The 13307-nt window shown below is 50.6% G+C and overlaps 1 protein-coding gene across 3 annotated transcripts in view; it reads right to left on the bottom strand.

Annotated features, from left to right (window-relative positions):
• Positions 1-13307, bottom strand: part of LOC105035961 (lysine-specific demethylase JMJ31) — a 121197-nt gene that overhangs the window by 39639 nt on the left and 68251 nt on the right. For all 3 annotated transcript variants that reach the window (XM_073259543.1, XM_073259544.1, XM_073259542.1), the window contains 2 exons: positions 11960-12032; positions 11693-11809 (listed from right to left, as the gene is read on the bottom strand). In XM_073259543.1, the coding sequence (XP_073115644.1) occupies positions 11693-11809; positions 11960-12032 (190 nt within the window). The remainder of the gene's footprint in view (positions 1-11692; positions 11810-11959; positions 12033-13307) is intronic.

Genomic DNA, 13307 nt, shown 5'->3' with positions numbered 1-13307 from the left:
AGAAATCAGGCAGAACAAGAGGCGAAAGGTTTGCGGGGAACCAAACCAAAGGAGGGCGACAGGAGAAAGATGGAGGAAAAGGGGCACCCGAATGGCAAGAAAGAGAACAAAGTTCCGGGACTAACCTAAGTCGCTTCGAAGGATGCAGAAGGTGCGAGGACAGGGATGACTCGAAGGACGCCTAGGGCCAAGGTAGACGCGAAGGAGGGTCAGGGCTCTCGAAGAAAAGGCGGGCACCGATAGAACTTTCAGGCGGAATAGAGCCCCTAAAGGCGGAAGGGCGGGTTTAAATAGACCCTGGGATCCGGCGCCATAATGATCGCGAATCCCCCCAGGCCGACCCGCGCTCGCCACGTGTCCTACTCGCCGCGGCAGGCGGCTAAAAGCGGCTGACAGCTGATAGAGCCATTACTGCACCGTACTTGGACCAACGTACCAGCAGGAATTCCGAAAGGTCCCTTCGAATCGCCCCGATTCGAAAAGACTCCAGCACGCGCGCATTTAATGCCAAAATATCTGGGGGCGATCGCGCACAGGATTCAAAGGGACAACTTCAGCTGCAAAAATTTCTCTGTACTTCATTCAAAATTCGAACTCGAAAATAGGGGGACTGCTGTTGGGTATAAAATACCTTCCAGCCGAAGTTCGTGATAGGGGCGACCCTCCAGAGATTCTACTGACGACAGACCTCCGACGACACCTCGCCGAACCTCTCTGGCGGCCGAGCCTCCGCAACATTCCCAAGTTCTGCCGACGGATGAACCCCCACCAACGTCGACCTGACTCACCACGACGGGCGGATTCCACCCAAGTTCGGCGGTGGTCGACCGGCCGCAGGACGACTTCGTCCGAACAACGTCCCCGACCTCAACTACTGGAAGGCTTCGCCCGGACTCCTACGGGAGCCGGGCTCCGTCCCCGACCTCAACTGCTGGAAGGCTTCGCCCGGACTCCTACGGGAGCCGGGCTCCGTCCCCGACCTCAACTGCTGGTAAACTTCGTCCGGACTCCTAAGGGAGCCGGACTTCGCCCCTGTCTTTAATTACAGGTAGACTTCACCCGGACTCCTACGGAAGCCGGACTCCACCCACGACTTCACCTGCAGACTTCGCCCGGACTCCTACGGGAGTCGAACTCCGCCCATGACTTCACCTGCAGACTTCGTCCGGACTCCTACGGGAGTCGGACTCCGCCCACGACTTCACCTGCAGACTTCGTCCGGGCTCCTACGGGAGCCGAACTCCGCCCATGACTTCACTTGCAGACTCCGTCCGGACTCCTACGGGAGCCAGATCTCGTCTCCGACTCTGGCTACGGGAAGACTCCGCCCGGACTCCTACGGGAGCCGGGCTTCGCCCCCGACTTCGACTGCTGGTAAACTTCATCCGGACTCCTACGGGAGCCGGACTTTGCCCCTGCTTTAATTGCAGGAAGACTTCGCCCGGACTCCTACGGGAGCCGGATCTCGTCTCCGACTCCGGCTACGGGAAGACTCCGTCCGGACTCCTACGGGAGCCGGACTTCGTCCCTGACTTCGACTGCTGGTAAACTTCGTCCGGACTCCTACGGGAGCCGGACTTCGCCCCTGACTTTAATTGCAGGAAGACTTCGCCCGGACTCCTACAGGAGCCGGACCTCGTCCCCAACTCCGACTGCAGGAAGACTCCATCCGGACTCCTACGGGAGCCAGATCTCGTCTCCGACTCTGACTGCGGGAAGACTCCGCCCGGACTCCTACGGGAGCCGGGCTTCATCCCCGACTTCGACTGCTGGTAAACTTCATCCGGACTCCTACGGGAGCCGGACTTCGCCCCTGACTTTAATTGCAGGTGGACTTCGCCCAGACTCCTACGGAAGCCGGACTTCGTCCCCGACTTCAACCGCAAGAAGATTTTGCCCGGACTTCTACGGGAGCCAGATCTCGTCTCCGACTCCGTCTGCGGGAAGACTCCGTCCGGATTCCCACGGGAGCCGAACCTCGTCTCCGACTTCGACTGAAAGAAGACTCCGCCCGGACTCCTACGGGAGCAGGGCTTCATCCTCGACTTCGACTGCTGGTAAACTTCGTCCGGACTCCTACGGGAGCCGGACTTCGCCCCTGACTTTAATTGCAGGAAGACTTCGCTCGGACTCCTACGGGAGCAGGACTTCGTCCCCAACTCCGGCTGCAGGAAGACTCCGTCCGGACTCCTACGGGAGCCAGATCTCATCTCCGACTCCGGCTACGGGAAGACTCCGCCCGGACTCCTACGGGAGCCGGGCTTCGCCCCCGACTTCGACTGCTGGTAAACTTCGTCCGGACTCCTACAGGAGCCGGACTTCGCCCCTGACTTTAATTGCAGGAAGACTTCGCCCGGACTCCTACGGGAGCCGGACCTCGTCCCCAACTCCGGCTGCAGGAAGACTCCATCCGGACTCCTACGGGAGCCAGATCTCGTCTCCGACTTCATCTGCGGGAAGACTCCGTCCGGACTCTCACGGGAGCCGGACCTCGTCTCCGACTTCGACTGAAGGAAGACTTCATCCGGACTCCTACGGAAGCCGGACTCCGAGCTCCTCTCAGACGGATAGCTAACCACCTCTCTCCGCCAGACACTCCAGCCGAACTTCGGCCGACAGGCCTGGACCCCCTGGCAGGCCGCAGCAACAGCCACGACTCTGCTCCACTTCCTGCAACAGATTCCGTGCGGCTCCATCACTCCCTAGCAGGCCGCAGTAACGGCCACGACACTGCTCCACTTCCTGCGACGGATTTCGCGCGGCTCCATCACTCCCTGGCAGATCGCCATAATGATCACGATTCTGCTCCACTTCCTGCGACGGATGCCACGCGGTTCCTCCACCCTCTGGTAAGTCGCAACAACGGACGCCGCTCCACTCCCCGCAACAGACTCCACGTGGCATATCCCGGTGATGGCCACGATCCCACTCCACTACTCTTCGCAACAAACTTCTCCTGACCCTGGGCAGCCCACTGCCAGACGGTTACAGACATCGCTATCAGTCTGTTGCCCCCTCCGCCTATAAAAGGGGGACCCCAGATACGTTATTCTCTAAGCTCAAAATTCTATCCCAAAACTCTGCTAAAATTTTCGTTCGAGCACTCCATTCTTGTTGAGGCAGAGAACTGACTTGAACGTCGGAGGGTCTTGCCGGAGCAACCCCACCTCCGGTTTAGACTTCTTTTGCATGTCCCGGCGGCGACCGCGGCTCCCTCGACTCTAGCTTCTCCGGCGCAGATGGATTTTTGCACCAACAATATATATATATATATTTTTTTTTGCTACTTCCCCTTTCTCTTATTCTATTTCTATGCCGTGTCGATCTTCTTTTATTGCAGACATGGACACAGGTGTGGCTCGGAGGTTAGCCCAGGATCTCAAGATCCACAAGAGAAAAGGTGCCGCGACTTCGGGGTCGGCGAAAAGAGCTAGGACAGAAGAGACGAGCTCGGCCGCGCCTGCCCAGGTGGTCGTTGCCGTCGACGTCCCCTCTGACGTCGAGCCCGAAGTCCCCCGAGCCTCTTCAAAGAGCCCCCCGACCGAGGTTCCCACTCCAGAGGCTCGTCCCGAGGAGGCACCAGGGGCCGAAAGGAGGAAGAAGACCCTGGCCCGCAAGAGCCACAGCCGCAAAGCTGCCATCGAGGGAGCCGACGGCTCCGAGGAAGATCTGGGGGAAAATCCCTTCAACAATAGGGATTTAATAAAGAGGCTGGTCGAAGGGTGCATTCTGCTCGAGGTCGTCCACAGGATCGTCTATGTTGATCCTGAACAGCGGGTCTGGGACTCCCTGGGATCCTTCCTCGAGGTAGGCCAATTCACTTTTTTCTTCTTCTCGCTTCTTTACTTAGTTTATTCCTTAGCTTTTATATTGACTCCCCGGCCGCTCTTGCAGATTGGACACCAGTTCGTCGCCAACGTCGAGGCGATGAAGAACGCCAAGAAGGAGGCAGCCCAGGCGAAGGAAGGTCGCCTGGCCGAGGTCACCCATCTCAAGGAGAAGATCGCCGAGGTCGCAAGTCTCCAGAAGGCGCTGCAGAAGGAGAGACAAACCTCGTCCGATCTGAGGGCCGCCTTGGAGGAGGAAAGAAAGAAGGCAGAGGCTGAGGTCTCTGAGCTGAAGGCGCAGGTCTCCGAGCTGAAGGCGCAGATCCCATCCCTAGTCTCGGAGGCAGGGGCCCGAGCAGTGGAGGAGTTCAAGACCTCCTCCGAGATGGAGGATCTGCAGGTTCAGTTCGGCCAAGATGCCTTCATCAAGGGCTTCGAGCTCTGCCAAGAGAAGGTGGCCGGGAAGTTTTCCGAACTGGACCTCGGCTTCTTGGATGAGGCATCCGACGATGAAGCCGGACCTTCCGAAGCCGCTGCCGATCTTCCTCCAACCGGGACCTCTTCGACTGCCGCGGCTACTGCGACCGACCATCCGGGGGCGCCGAGCCCCTCCACTTCTGTTCCAGAGATCCGAAACTTCTAATTTTGTATTTTTCCTTCGTGGCGACTTTTCTTTATTCTCTTGTACTTAAAAACTATTTAATCAATGAAATCGGATTCTTCTTTATAGAGAGCTCCTTTTTCTTCTCTTCTTTTATTTTCTTGCACTGATTTGTGTTGTGACACTCTTGTTTCCCAACAACAGTGCCCTGTCGAAGCTCTTTCCCTACCACAAGGGATTCCTCTGAAGTCGATGATCCGGGACCTCAAAAGGAAAGTTTGTCACTTGACGGAGAAATCCAAGAAGCTGGATGACGAACTTCACCGACTGAGGAAGAGCCATTCGGAAGTCATTGCGGAGACTACTCGCTTTTGGGACCTCCACAAAAAGGGTCTCATGGACTACACCCGGAGGAAGGCTGACTTCGTGATGGAGCTTGAGGAACTCCGGAAACGTGCCAGCGACCGATCTTGGACCCAGGCTTCCAAGATCAATTCCCTTGAAGTCGAGCTGGCAGCTGCATGGGAGAAGATCGGCCAGTTGGAAGGGAGTTCGTCCTAGCTCGCAACTCAGACCGATCACGCCGAGACGAACTATAATGCCTACCGAGTCGGCTGGTGCGGGCAAATAGACGACTGCCGAAGGAAGCTCAAGACGGCGACCGACGAAGTTGCTCGCCTTCAGAGGTAATTGTCTGAGAGAGTCCAGGCCGTCTCTGCATAAGGCTCCGACGAGCTCCGCTCCTTGAGGGGGACCATGGCAGAACTGTCTGCGGCCCTTGGGCAGGAGAAGGCCGAACTGCAGCGGCTGAAGATTCAACTGGCCCACGAGCAGCAATCGGTCAAGGATGTCGAGGCGGAGTCCAAAGTTCTGAGGAAGAGGCTTCGGGAGTCAGAGGGCGAGAGCCGGTGGTTCCACCAGATGTATCAGGAGATGCTGTTGAGAAAGAAAGAACTGGAAGAAGAAATCAAAAACTTAAAGCAATCCTCGATGATGGCTGGAATCGAGAGTTCGAAGTCTGAAGAAGCCGAGCTTCCTTAGAGCTTCTTTACCTTTTATTCTATGTATTTTTTTCTTTTCTTGTCGTTTTTCTTTTTTGGCCTTCAAAGGCTTTGTAATGTACACTTCACTAATGAAATGAAAAGGAAATTTTCCATTACCTTGTCCATTCTTGCATTAGTTGTCGTTTACCGAACTTCTTGTCTTTTATCTTGTTCGATGTCGACGTTGTTTGAAGGTTCCTGGTTGTTGCCGTGTTGATTCGCCCTTAGGGACTGGAGATTTTCGACAAGGGTTTTCTTCCTCGTTGAGACGAGGTCCCTTGAGTCTCGACCTTCAAAGGCTTTATAATGCACACTTTACTAATGAAATGAAAAGAAATTTTTCTCATTACTTCGTCTATTCTTGCTTTGAGTTGTTGTTTACCGAGCTTCTTTCGTCTTTTGTCTTGTTCGATATCGACGTTGTTTGAAGGTTTCGGATCATCGCCGTGTTGATTTGCCCTTTTTGTTCATGACCGTAGGTCTTTTCAAGGCCATTTGAGTTTGACGCTTCCTCCCGGTGCTCGAGCTTGGGGGTCCGAACTTCTTGTTCCCTTGAGGAAGTCGATTTTTTCTCGGCCTGTGTTGAGCTCCCTCTTAGAGACTGAGGATTTTTGATAAGAATCTCCTTCCTCGTTGAGACGAGATCCCTCGTGTCTTTGATGTAGTTTGTTTTTCCCTTATCACTGGTGTAGTTCGTCGCTTTCCCTTTTTATCTCCCCTTTTCTTTTTCTTTGGGTGAGGGTTTTCCCTCTGCTCTTAGCGAGGTTGTGGAGATGTAGAGGAGCCGTTGAGGAGGCTTTTCTCCTCATCCGGTCTTGAACGATCAGATCTTTGTTTGTGTCAGGATGAGGTTCTCCTCCTGTCCCCGACACAGTCAATTCAGCTCATGCTAGGATGAGGTTCTCCTCCTGTTCCTAACAAGGCTGTGGGGGCACATAAGGGCCGTTGCAAGGACCTCTCCCCCCATCCGGTCTCTAAATAACCGGGCCTTCGACTTTGCTCATGTTAGGATGAGGTCCTCCCCCTGTTCCTAACAAGACTGTGAGGGCACATAAGGGCCGTTGCAAGGGCCTCTCCTCCCATCCGGTCTTTAAGTAACCGGACCTTCGACTTTGCTCACGTTAGGACGAGGTTCTCCTCCTGTTCCTAACAAGATTGTGGGGGCACATAAGGGCCGTTGCAAGGGCCTCTCCCCCCATCCGGTCTTTAAGTAACCGGACCTTCGACTTTGCTCATGTTAGGACGAGATTCTCCGCCTGTTCCTAACATGGCTGTGGGGGCACATAAGGACCGTTGTAAGGGCCTCTCCCCCCATTCGGTCTTTAAATAACCGGACCTTCGACTTTGCTCATGTTAGGACGAGGTTCTCCTCCTGTTCCTAACATGGCCGTGTTTCGATTGTCGGAAGGAGCTACTCCCTGTCGTTATGAGCTCATGCCAAAAGAAAAGATATGCAAATATGAAAGAAACTTTTATTTAAGGCAAAATTATTGGTAATACATTCGTAGATTTTTTGAATCCCATAGCCGCGGAAGGTCTGCTCCCCGTCGGGGTCCTTCAGAGATGGAGTTGATGATCCCAATTGGAGGCCGATCTTCAGGCTACTCCCTCCTTGGCGGCTCTGATTGTGGCTGGACCCTCGGTCGATCTTCTCTACCTTCAGGTCGGCGTCGAATGAATCTGTCGAGCCGACCTCATCTGATGAGCTCCTCGATCTCGTCTCGGAGCTGAATGCACTCCTCCGTGTCGTAGCCGTGGTCACGATGATAGAGGCAGAACTTGTTAGGATTGCGCTTTTCGGGGTGTGTGCGCATCCTTTCCGACCTCGGCAGCTGCTCCCTGACCTCCATCAACACTTGGGTTTTCGATGCGTTGAGAGGGGCGTAGCTGTGGAATCTTCCTGGGGGAGAGCCCCGCCGAACTTTGCGGTTCGGGTTTCTCTGCCTACGAGCCCGGGAGGAGTTTAGACACGCTTGTGTCTGGAAGGAGTTCGAGAATGTGGCCGAGCTTCACTCGGCCCTTTCTCAACTACGGGCTTGCTGGAGTCTCCCGCCTACCGCTCCTTCGCGGCCTCCTCATCCTTCATCTTGAAGGCTTCTTCTGCTCGGGCGTATCCTTCGGCCCGAGCCAGCAAATCAGCGAAGTCCCTGGGATACTTCTTTTCTAGGAAAAACAGAAGATCGTTCTTTTAAAGACCGCCCTTCAGGGCGGCCATCGCAACCGATTGGTCCAAGTTCCGGACCTCCAACGCGGCGATGTTAAAACGGTTGACGTAAGCTCGGATGGATTCTCCCTCCTTTTGCTTGATGTTGATGAGGGACTCCGAACCTCTCCGGGAACGCCGGCTGCTGACGAAATGAGCAACGAACTGATGGCTCATCTGGTAAAAGGAAAAGATAGTACCCGACTTCAGTGCCGAGTACCAATTTTTTGCTGCTCCCTTCAAGGTAGACAGAAAAGCTCGGCACAAGATGGCGTCTGGCGCACCATGGAGCAGCATCATTGTCCGGAAGGCCTCCAGGTGGTCAACCGGATCCAAGATCCCGTCGTAGCTCTCGAATTGGGGGAGCTTGAAATTCGGCGGGATTGGTTCCTGCATGATCATTTGAGAGAAAGGAGGGTTAGTGCAGATGTCCTCACCGTAAGCAGTGGGAGCATGGCGGAGCTCTTCGATCCACCGATTCATCTCTCGGAATCTTTGATCCAGGAGGTCCTCTCGATTGCGAGTCTCGAGGGTCTTCTGATGGAACGGAGGTAAGGACTCTCCGGGGGTGGAATCGTGATCGGATGGTGGGCTCTCCACCTTCTGCTTCCCCTTTCCGAGGAAGACAGGGCGACTTGCCCAAGTGAACCGCCCAGTCACCGAATTCTGGAACTCCGACGATGCTCTTTCTAGCCGCACTGATTCCTGCAGCTGCTTCGGCTGCTGCTGCATGGCCTGCACTGCTTCGGTGAGGCCCCTGACCTCCTGAACCAGCAAGTCAAACTGCTCCATGCCGACTGCCGTTGCCGGAGGAGTCTGAGAAACTGGAGACGAGGCCGGAGCTTGCGGAGCTCGCTGAGATCTGACCGCGGAGGCTGTGGATCGCCTGGTGGATGCCTTTTGGGGAGGCATCAAGTGGAGATCTGACAGGAGGAGAAGAAAATGTCGGAGAAGATGACCGGAGACAGTCCCGTTGAGCACTCCTTTAAGAACAAGGATACTGCGAAGACATAGGCCCCTTCCTCTAGCGCCAATTTTGTTGGTGCAAAATTCTACCGACGCCGGAGAAGCTGGAGTTGAGATGACCGTGGCCGCCGTCGGGACCTGCAAGGGAAGTCTAAACCGGAGTTGGGGGTGCTCCGGCAAAACCCTCCGACGCTCAAGTCAGTACTCTGCTTCAACAGAAATGGAGCACTCAAATGAGATTTTGGCAGAGTTTCGAGATAGAGTTTTGAGCTTAGAAAAAAACGTATCTGGAGGTCTCTTTATATAGACGGAGAGCATAACTGATCGACAGCGACGTCTGTAACCGCCTGGTAGTGGGCCGTTCGGAGCCACGCGGAGTTTATTGCGGAGAGTAGTGGCGTCAGTGGGCCGTTCAGAGCCACATGGAGTTTGTTATGGAGAGTGGAGTGGTGTCCGTTGTCGCGACTTGCCAGAGAGTGGTGGAGCCACGTGGAATCCGTTACAGAGAGTGGAGTGGGGCAATGGCCATTGTCGTGACTTGCCAGAGAGTTCGGACCTGACGGCTGAAGCTCGGCTGGAATGTCTGATGGAGTGGAATGGCTCTCTGTCTCAGCAATCTGAGAGGAGCTCGGATGTTTCGAGGTTGCTGACGGGTTAACTGTTATTAGGCGCCGTTGGTGCTACAAATAGAAGTCATCTGCTGTAGAAGCTCGGACGAGAACTGCCTGTTGGAGAAGTCCGGCAGGAGTCCGATTGCTGGAGAAGTTCGTCTGGAATTTGTATGACGTAGAAGCTTGTCTGAAGAATTGTCTGCTGGAGAGGCCCGATTGCACAAGAAATTCGACTGAAGGTCGGCCGATAGAAGAGTTCGGATGGCGCTGTGGAGGTTCACCCGCCGGAGGAGTCTCGAGGACACTGGGAAAGGTCGAACGTTGGAGGAGTCCGGGATCCAATTCTGTCGTAAAAGTTCGGATGGAGTCCGGCTCTTATAGGAGGCTGAAAGGAGGCCACTTATTGTCAAAGCTCGGTCGAAGATCAGCTGTCGGGGAAGCTCGGATGGAGATTTCTTATTGTAGAAGCTCAGAGTAGAGACCCAGCTGGTGGAGCCCGTCCGTTGTAGAAATTCGTCTGGGATCCATCCACTGTAGGAGTTCGGCTGGAATCCGGCTCTTGTAGGAGCTCGGGTGAAGCCCACAGTAGAGGTCCGCTTGCAGTAGAAGTTCGGAGTGGACTGCTTGCGGTAGAAGTTCGGCTGAAATTTGGAAGGCGGTCGACCACCTTAGAAACTTGGATGGAGTCTGGTCACTGTAGAAGTCCTGCTGCTGAAGAAGCTCGATCATTGACGAAGTCCGGAGGAAGCTCGGAGTAAAGTCGATCGTGGCTGGGAGAAGTCTGGAAGAAATTCGGAGAATAGTCGACCACCGTAGAGAATCGACTGATAGTGAAGCTCAGAAAGCGTTTGGAGCAGTCCGGTAGATGAATGGAGGAGCTCATTGTCAGAGAAGTCCGGATGGTATTATGGAAGCTCGGACGGTCGAGGGAGTTCAGAAAGACGCCACACAAGGTCGGAAGCCGGAAAAGCCCTGGAAGGATCGGCCTTTTACAAACTTCGGCTGGGGATAGTTTATACCCAACAAGTACCATCCTATTACAATGTCAGTACGTGGTTTAGCATAATACGAGATGGCATTCCGAGTGTCGGTATAGTATGAGACACCATATTGGTACGATACAATACAGTACGGGTGTAATGAATAGTTCGGTCTGGTATGGCATTCCATACGGGAAAGTAAATTTTACTGCTTCATTTATTGCACTTAATCCTAGGGTTAAACAAAATGTCCACACCAGACAACTTTAGTTTCATGAACTTCAGTCTAACAATAAGAATTGCTCCTAAGCCATTTAAGTATATCATAGTTTTATCATAAAGTCTCGATAACATTTCAGTAGGTCTTCTTGCAGCGTTGCATAAAAACCCAATATGTATGATTTTACAAAGAGCTACAAAATGTGATTACAAATTAAGTATTTCTCATGTGGATTAGTGTTTTTGTCATAAGCCATTCTTTTCCAAATATGGCACATTAAAAACCTCCTCAACCACTACCAAATCTGCTCTTCTAGATTATAATTTATAGAGGTCTTTTTCAAAATTTCTTTGTTTGGGATTCTTTTCATCAATTTGGTTTTCGACTAAAATTCATTCATGTGATCCATATGAGAAGAAAAAACATTCTTTTCATTTTTCACTTAGTTCCAAATATGAGTACAAGCATGAGAGGCTTTCACTGAAAAAGGTTCCTCTTTTACAAACCAGTCCAAGCACCATGGCTCATTTGTGTTGCCCTGCCTTACTAAGACAAGATTAGTGGCTGCATGATGACCATACACAAGCAACAAGCAAATTTTAATAGACAAGAACTGCAGTGACTGCAGAATAAATATCCCACCAAACGGAAATCATCAAGCAAGCAGGATGTATAGCACAATCATCCTATGGACAAAATTAGAAAAATTCAATGTTCTCATCAGACAAAATTGCATGAATAAATAAATCTATGTAACAAAGGAAACTATAACCCTCTGAACACTCTACTAGGCATTTGGAAAATCGAGAAACAGTAATGAGAAGAAAAATATTCTTATCCACCATATCCATCTGTAATAAGCAACCAAACTACCATGGTTAAAATAAGTGGTACAAAGTACTCATTACTCTTTATTTAGGCAGGTCAAATCATAAATAACTCCGGAAAAAACCAAGTTTACAGGCTATCTCTATGTGATCAACAAAATTATGAATTATAAGCACACACAAGTTAATCAAATGGAGATGAAGCTATGACTTTTCCTTTGTTTAATTAGCTTTTCACTTCCAGATAAGATTATGATAACGTGACAAGCCTTTCAGATTTGTCTTTTCAAAGAATGTAGAGTAGCAAATGAAATTGCTCATTTCAGTTCCTTTAGTTGTGCAATGCAAAATAAGGAATATGATCCCAGAAAGTTATAGAACCAAGCTGAACTTAAATAACAGTTTGTGCCCTACCATCCTTCAGGAATAAAGAGAGCATCACCAGAATGAAGAACGATCGTTTGTGAATACTGCTTGGAGTGTTTTGCTCTTACATGAAATGAAAGGTTAGGGTTTTCTATGTCAACAGCACTGCCAAACAACAATAAAAATAAAATTTAAATTAATAATTCAAGGTTATAGAACTTTTGATTCTTAGCCTCCAAGAGCAGATAAAAACCTAGAGACAAAAATATATATAAAGTGTTCTTATTATTTCGATGATGTGTGATCATACCATACCTATGGTTGGAAGCTTCTCCATATATTGGCATTGGGTATAAGAATGGACAAGCCGAAGGAGGCCATAAAACAACTGAAAGAGACAGTTCAAAAAAAATGGTGTAATCAATATAGTACCATATGGTGAAAGTTGACAATGAAACATAAGACAGATTTTATCAATAAAAGGGGACCGTCTTAAGAAAATTGTTAAATTAGATAACATATTACATTAACATATATTAGAATATAATCCTGTTTAGGAAATATATCAATTAAGAGATCAATAGATTCATTGTACCTAGATGGTTCATTGTATCTAGACTCTATTATATGGTTCATTGTATCTAGACCTTTATTGCTTTATATATAGAGCCTCTTGTAACATGAAATACAATACAATCATTTTTCTCCATCTTTACCGATCTCTCTCTTTTAGTGTTTCTAACAAGGGCTCTCTCTCCTAGATCCTATCTTCTACATGGTATCAGAGCTCGAAGGGAAGAAAACCCTAAGTCCTTTTCGGTAGTGATTACCCTGCTATGTTTCCACTCTTCCCATAGTATGTCTTGTCCCGTGGTGTGTTTCCCTTGCTCCCTTCCATCCCAACATCATCGCTGGTGTGGATGGTTCCTCCACTTCCTCTATCGACCAGTCATCTTCCTCTATCACCTTGACTGATGCAGATTATGATAAGTATCTTCAATATCAGGCTGCCACCCAATCCTCCACTACTTCCGTCATCCAAACTGATAGCTCTACTGCTTTCCTCACATAGTCTTCTTCTCTTGGCCCTTGGATTCTAGACTCCAGAGTGACTGATCATATGTCTGGTAACCAACATTTTTTTCTCATTTTGTTACTTCTCCTTCCCTTCCTAATGTCACTTTAGCTAATGGCTCTAAAACTATTGCCAAAGGTATTGGCCAGGCCCAACCCCTTCCCTCTCCCTTTACATTCTATCCTTTATGTTCCTAAATGTCCTTTCAATCTTATTTCCATTAGCAAATTAACCCGGTCCTTAAATTGTTCTATTACCTTTGTTGATAATACTATCACCTTGCAAGATCGAGGTATTGAATGGACGATTGGTACGAGGCATGAGTCGCACAGACTTTACCATCTCAATACTTCCCTTCATTTCTACAAGCCTGTCACTCGATAGATTCTCCTTCCATTATCCACAGTCACCTTGGTCACCCCAGTCTTTTGAAGCTTCAGAAGATGACTCCTGGTCTCTCTACTTTGTCGTCTTTAAAGTGTAAGTCTTGTTAGCTTGGCAAATAAACCTGTGGTTCGTTTCCCAAGCACGTCATCATCAAACTATGTCCCTTTTTGAGTTAGTTCATACTGATGTTTGGAGTCCTAG

Source organism: Elaeis guineensis, chromosome 6, assembly GCF_000442705.2.
Source record: "Elaeis guineensis isolate ETL-2024a chromosome 6, EG11, whole genome shotgun sequence".
Lineage (NCBI taxonomy): Eukaryota > Viridiplantae > Streptophyta > Magnoliopsida > Arecales > Arecaceae > Elaeis > Elaeis guineensis.
Note: the sequence above shows the minus strand (reverse complement) of the source record. Positions and strands in the feature narration are given on the sequence as shown.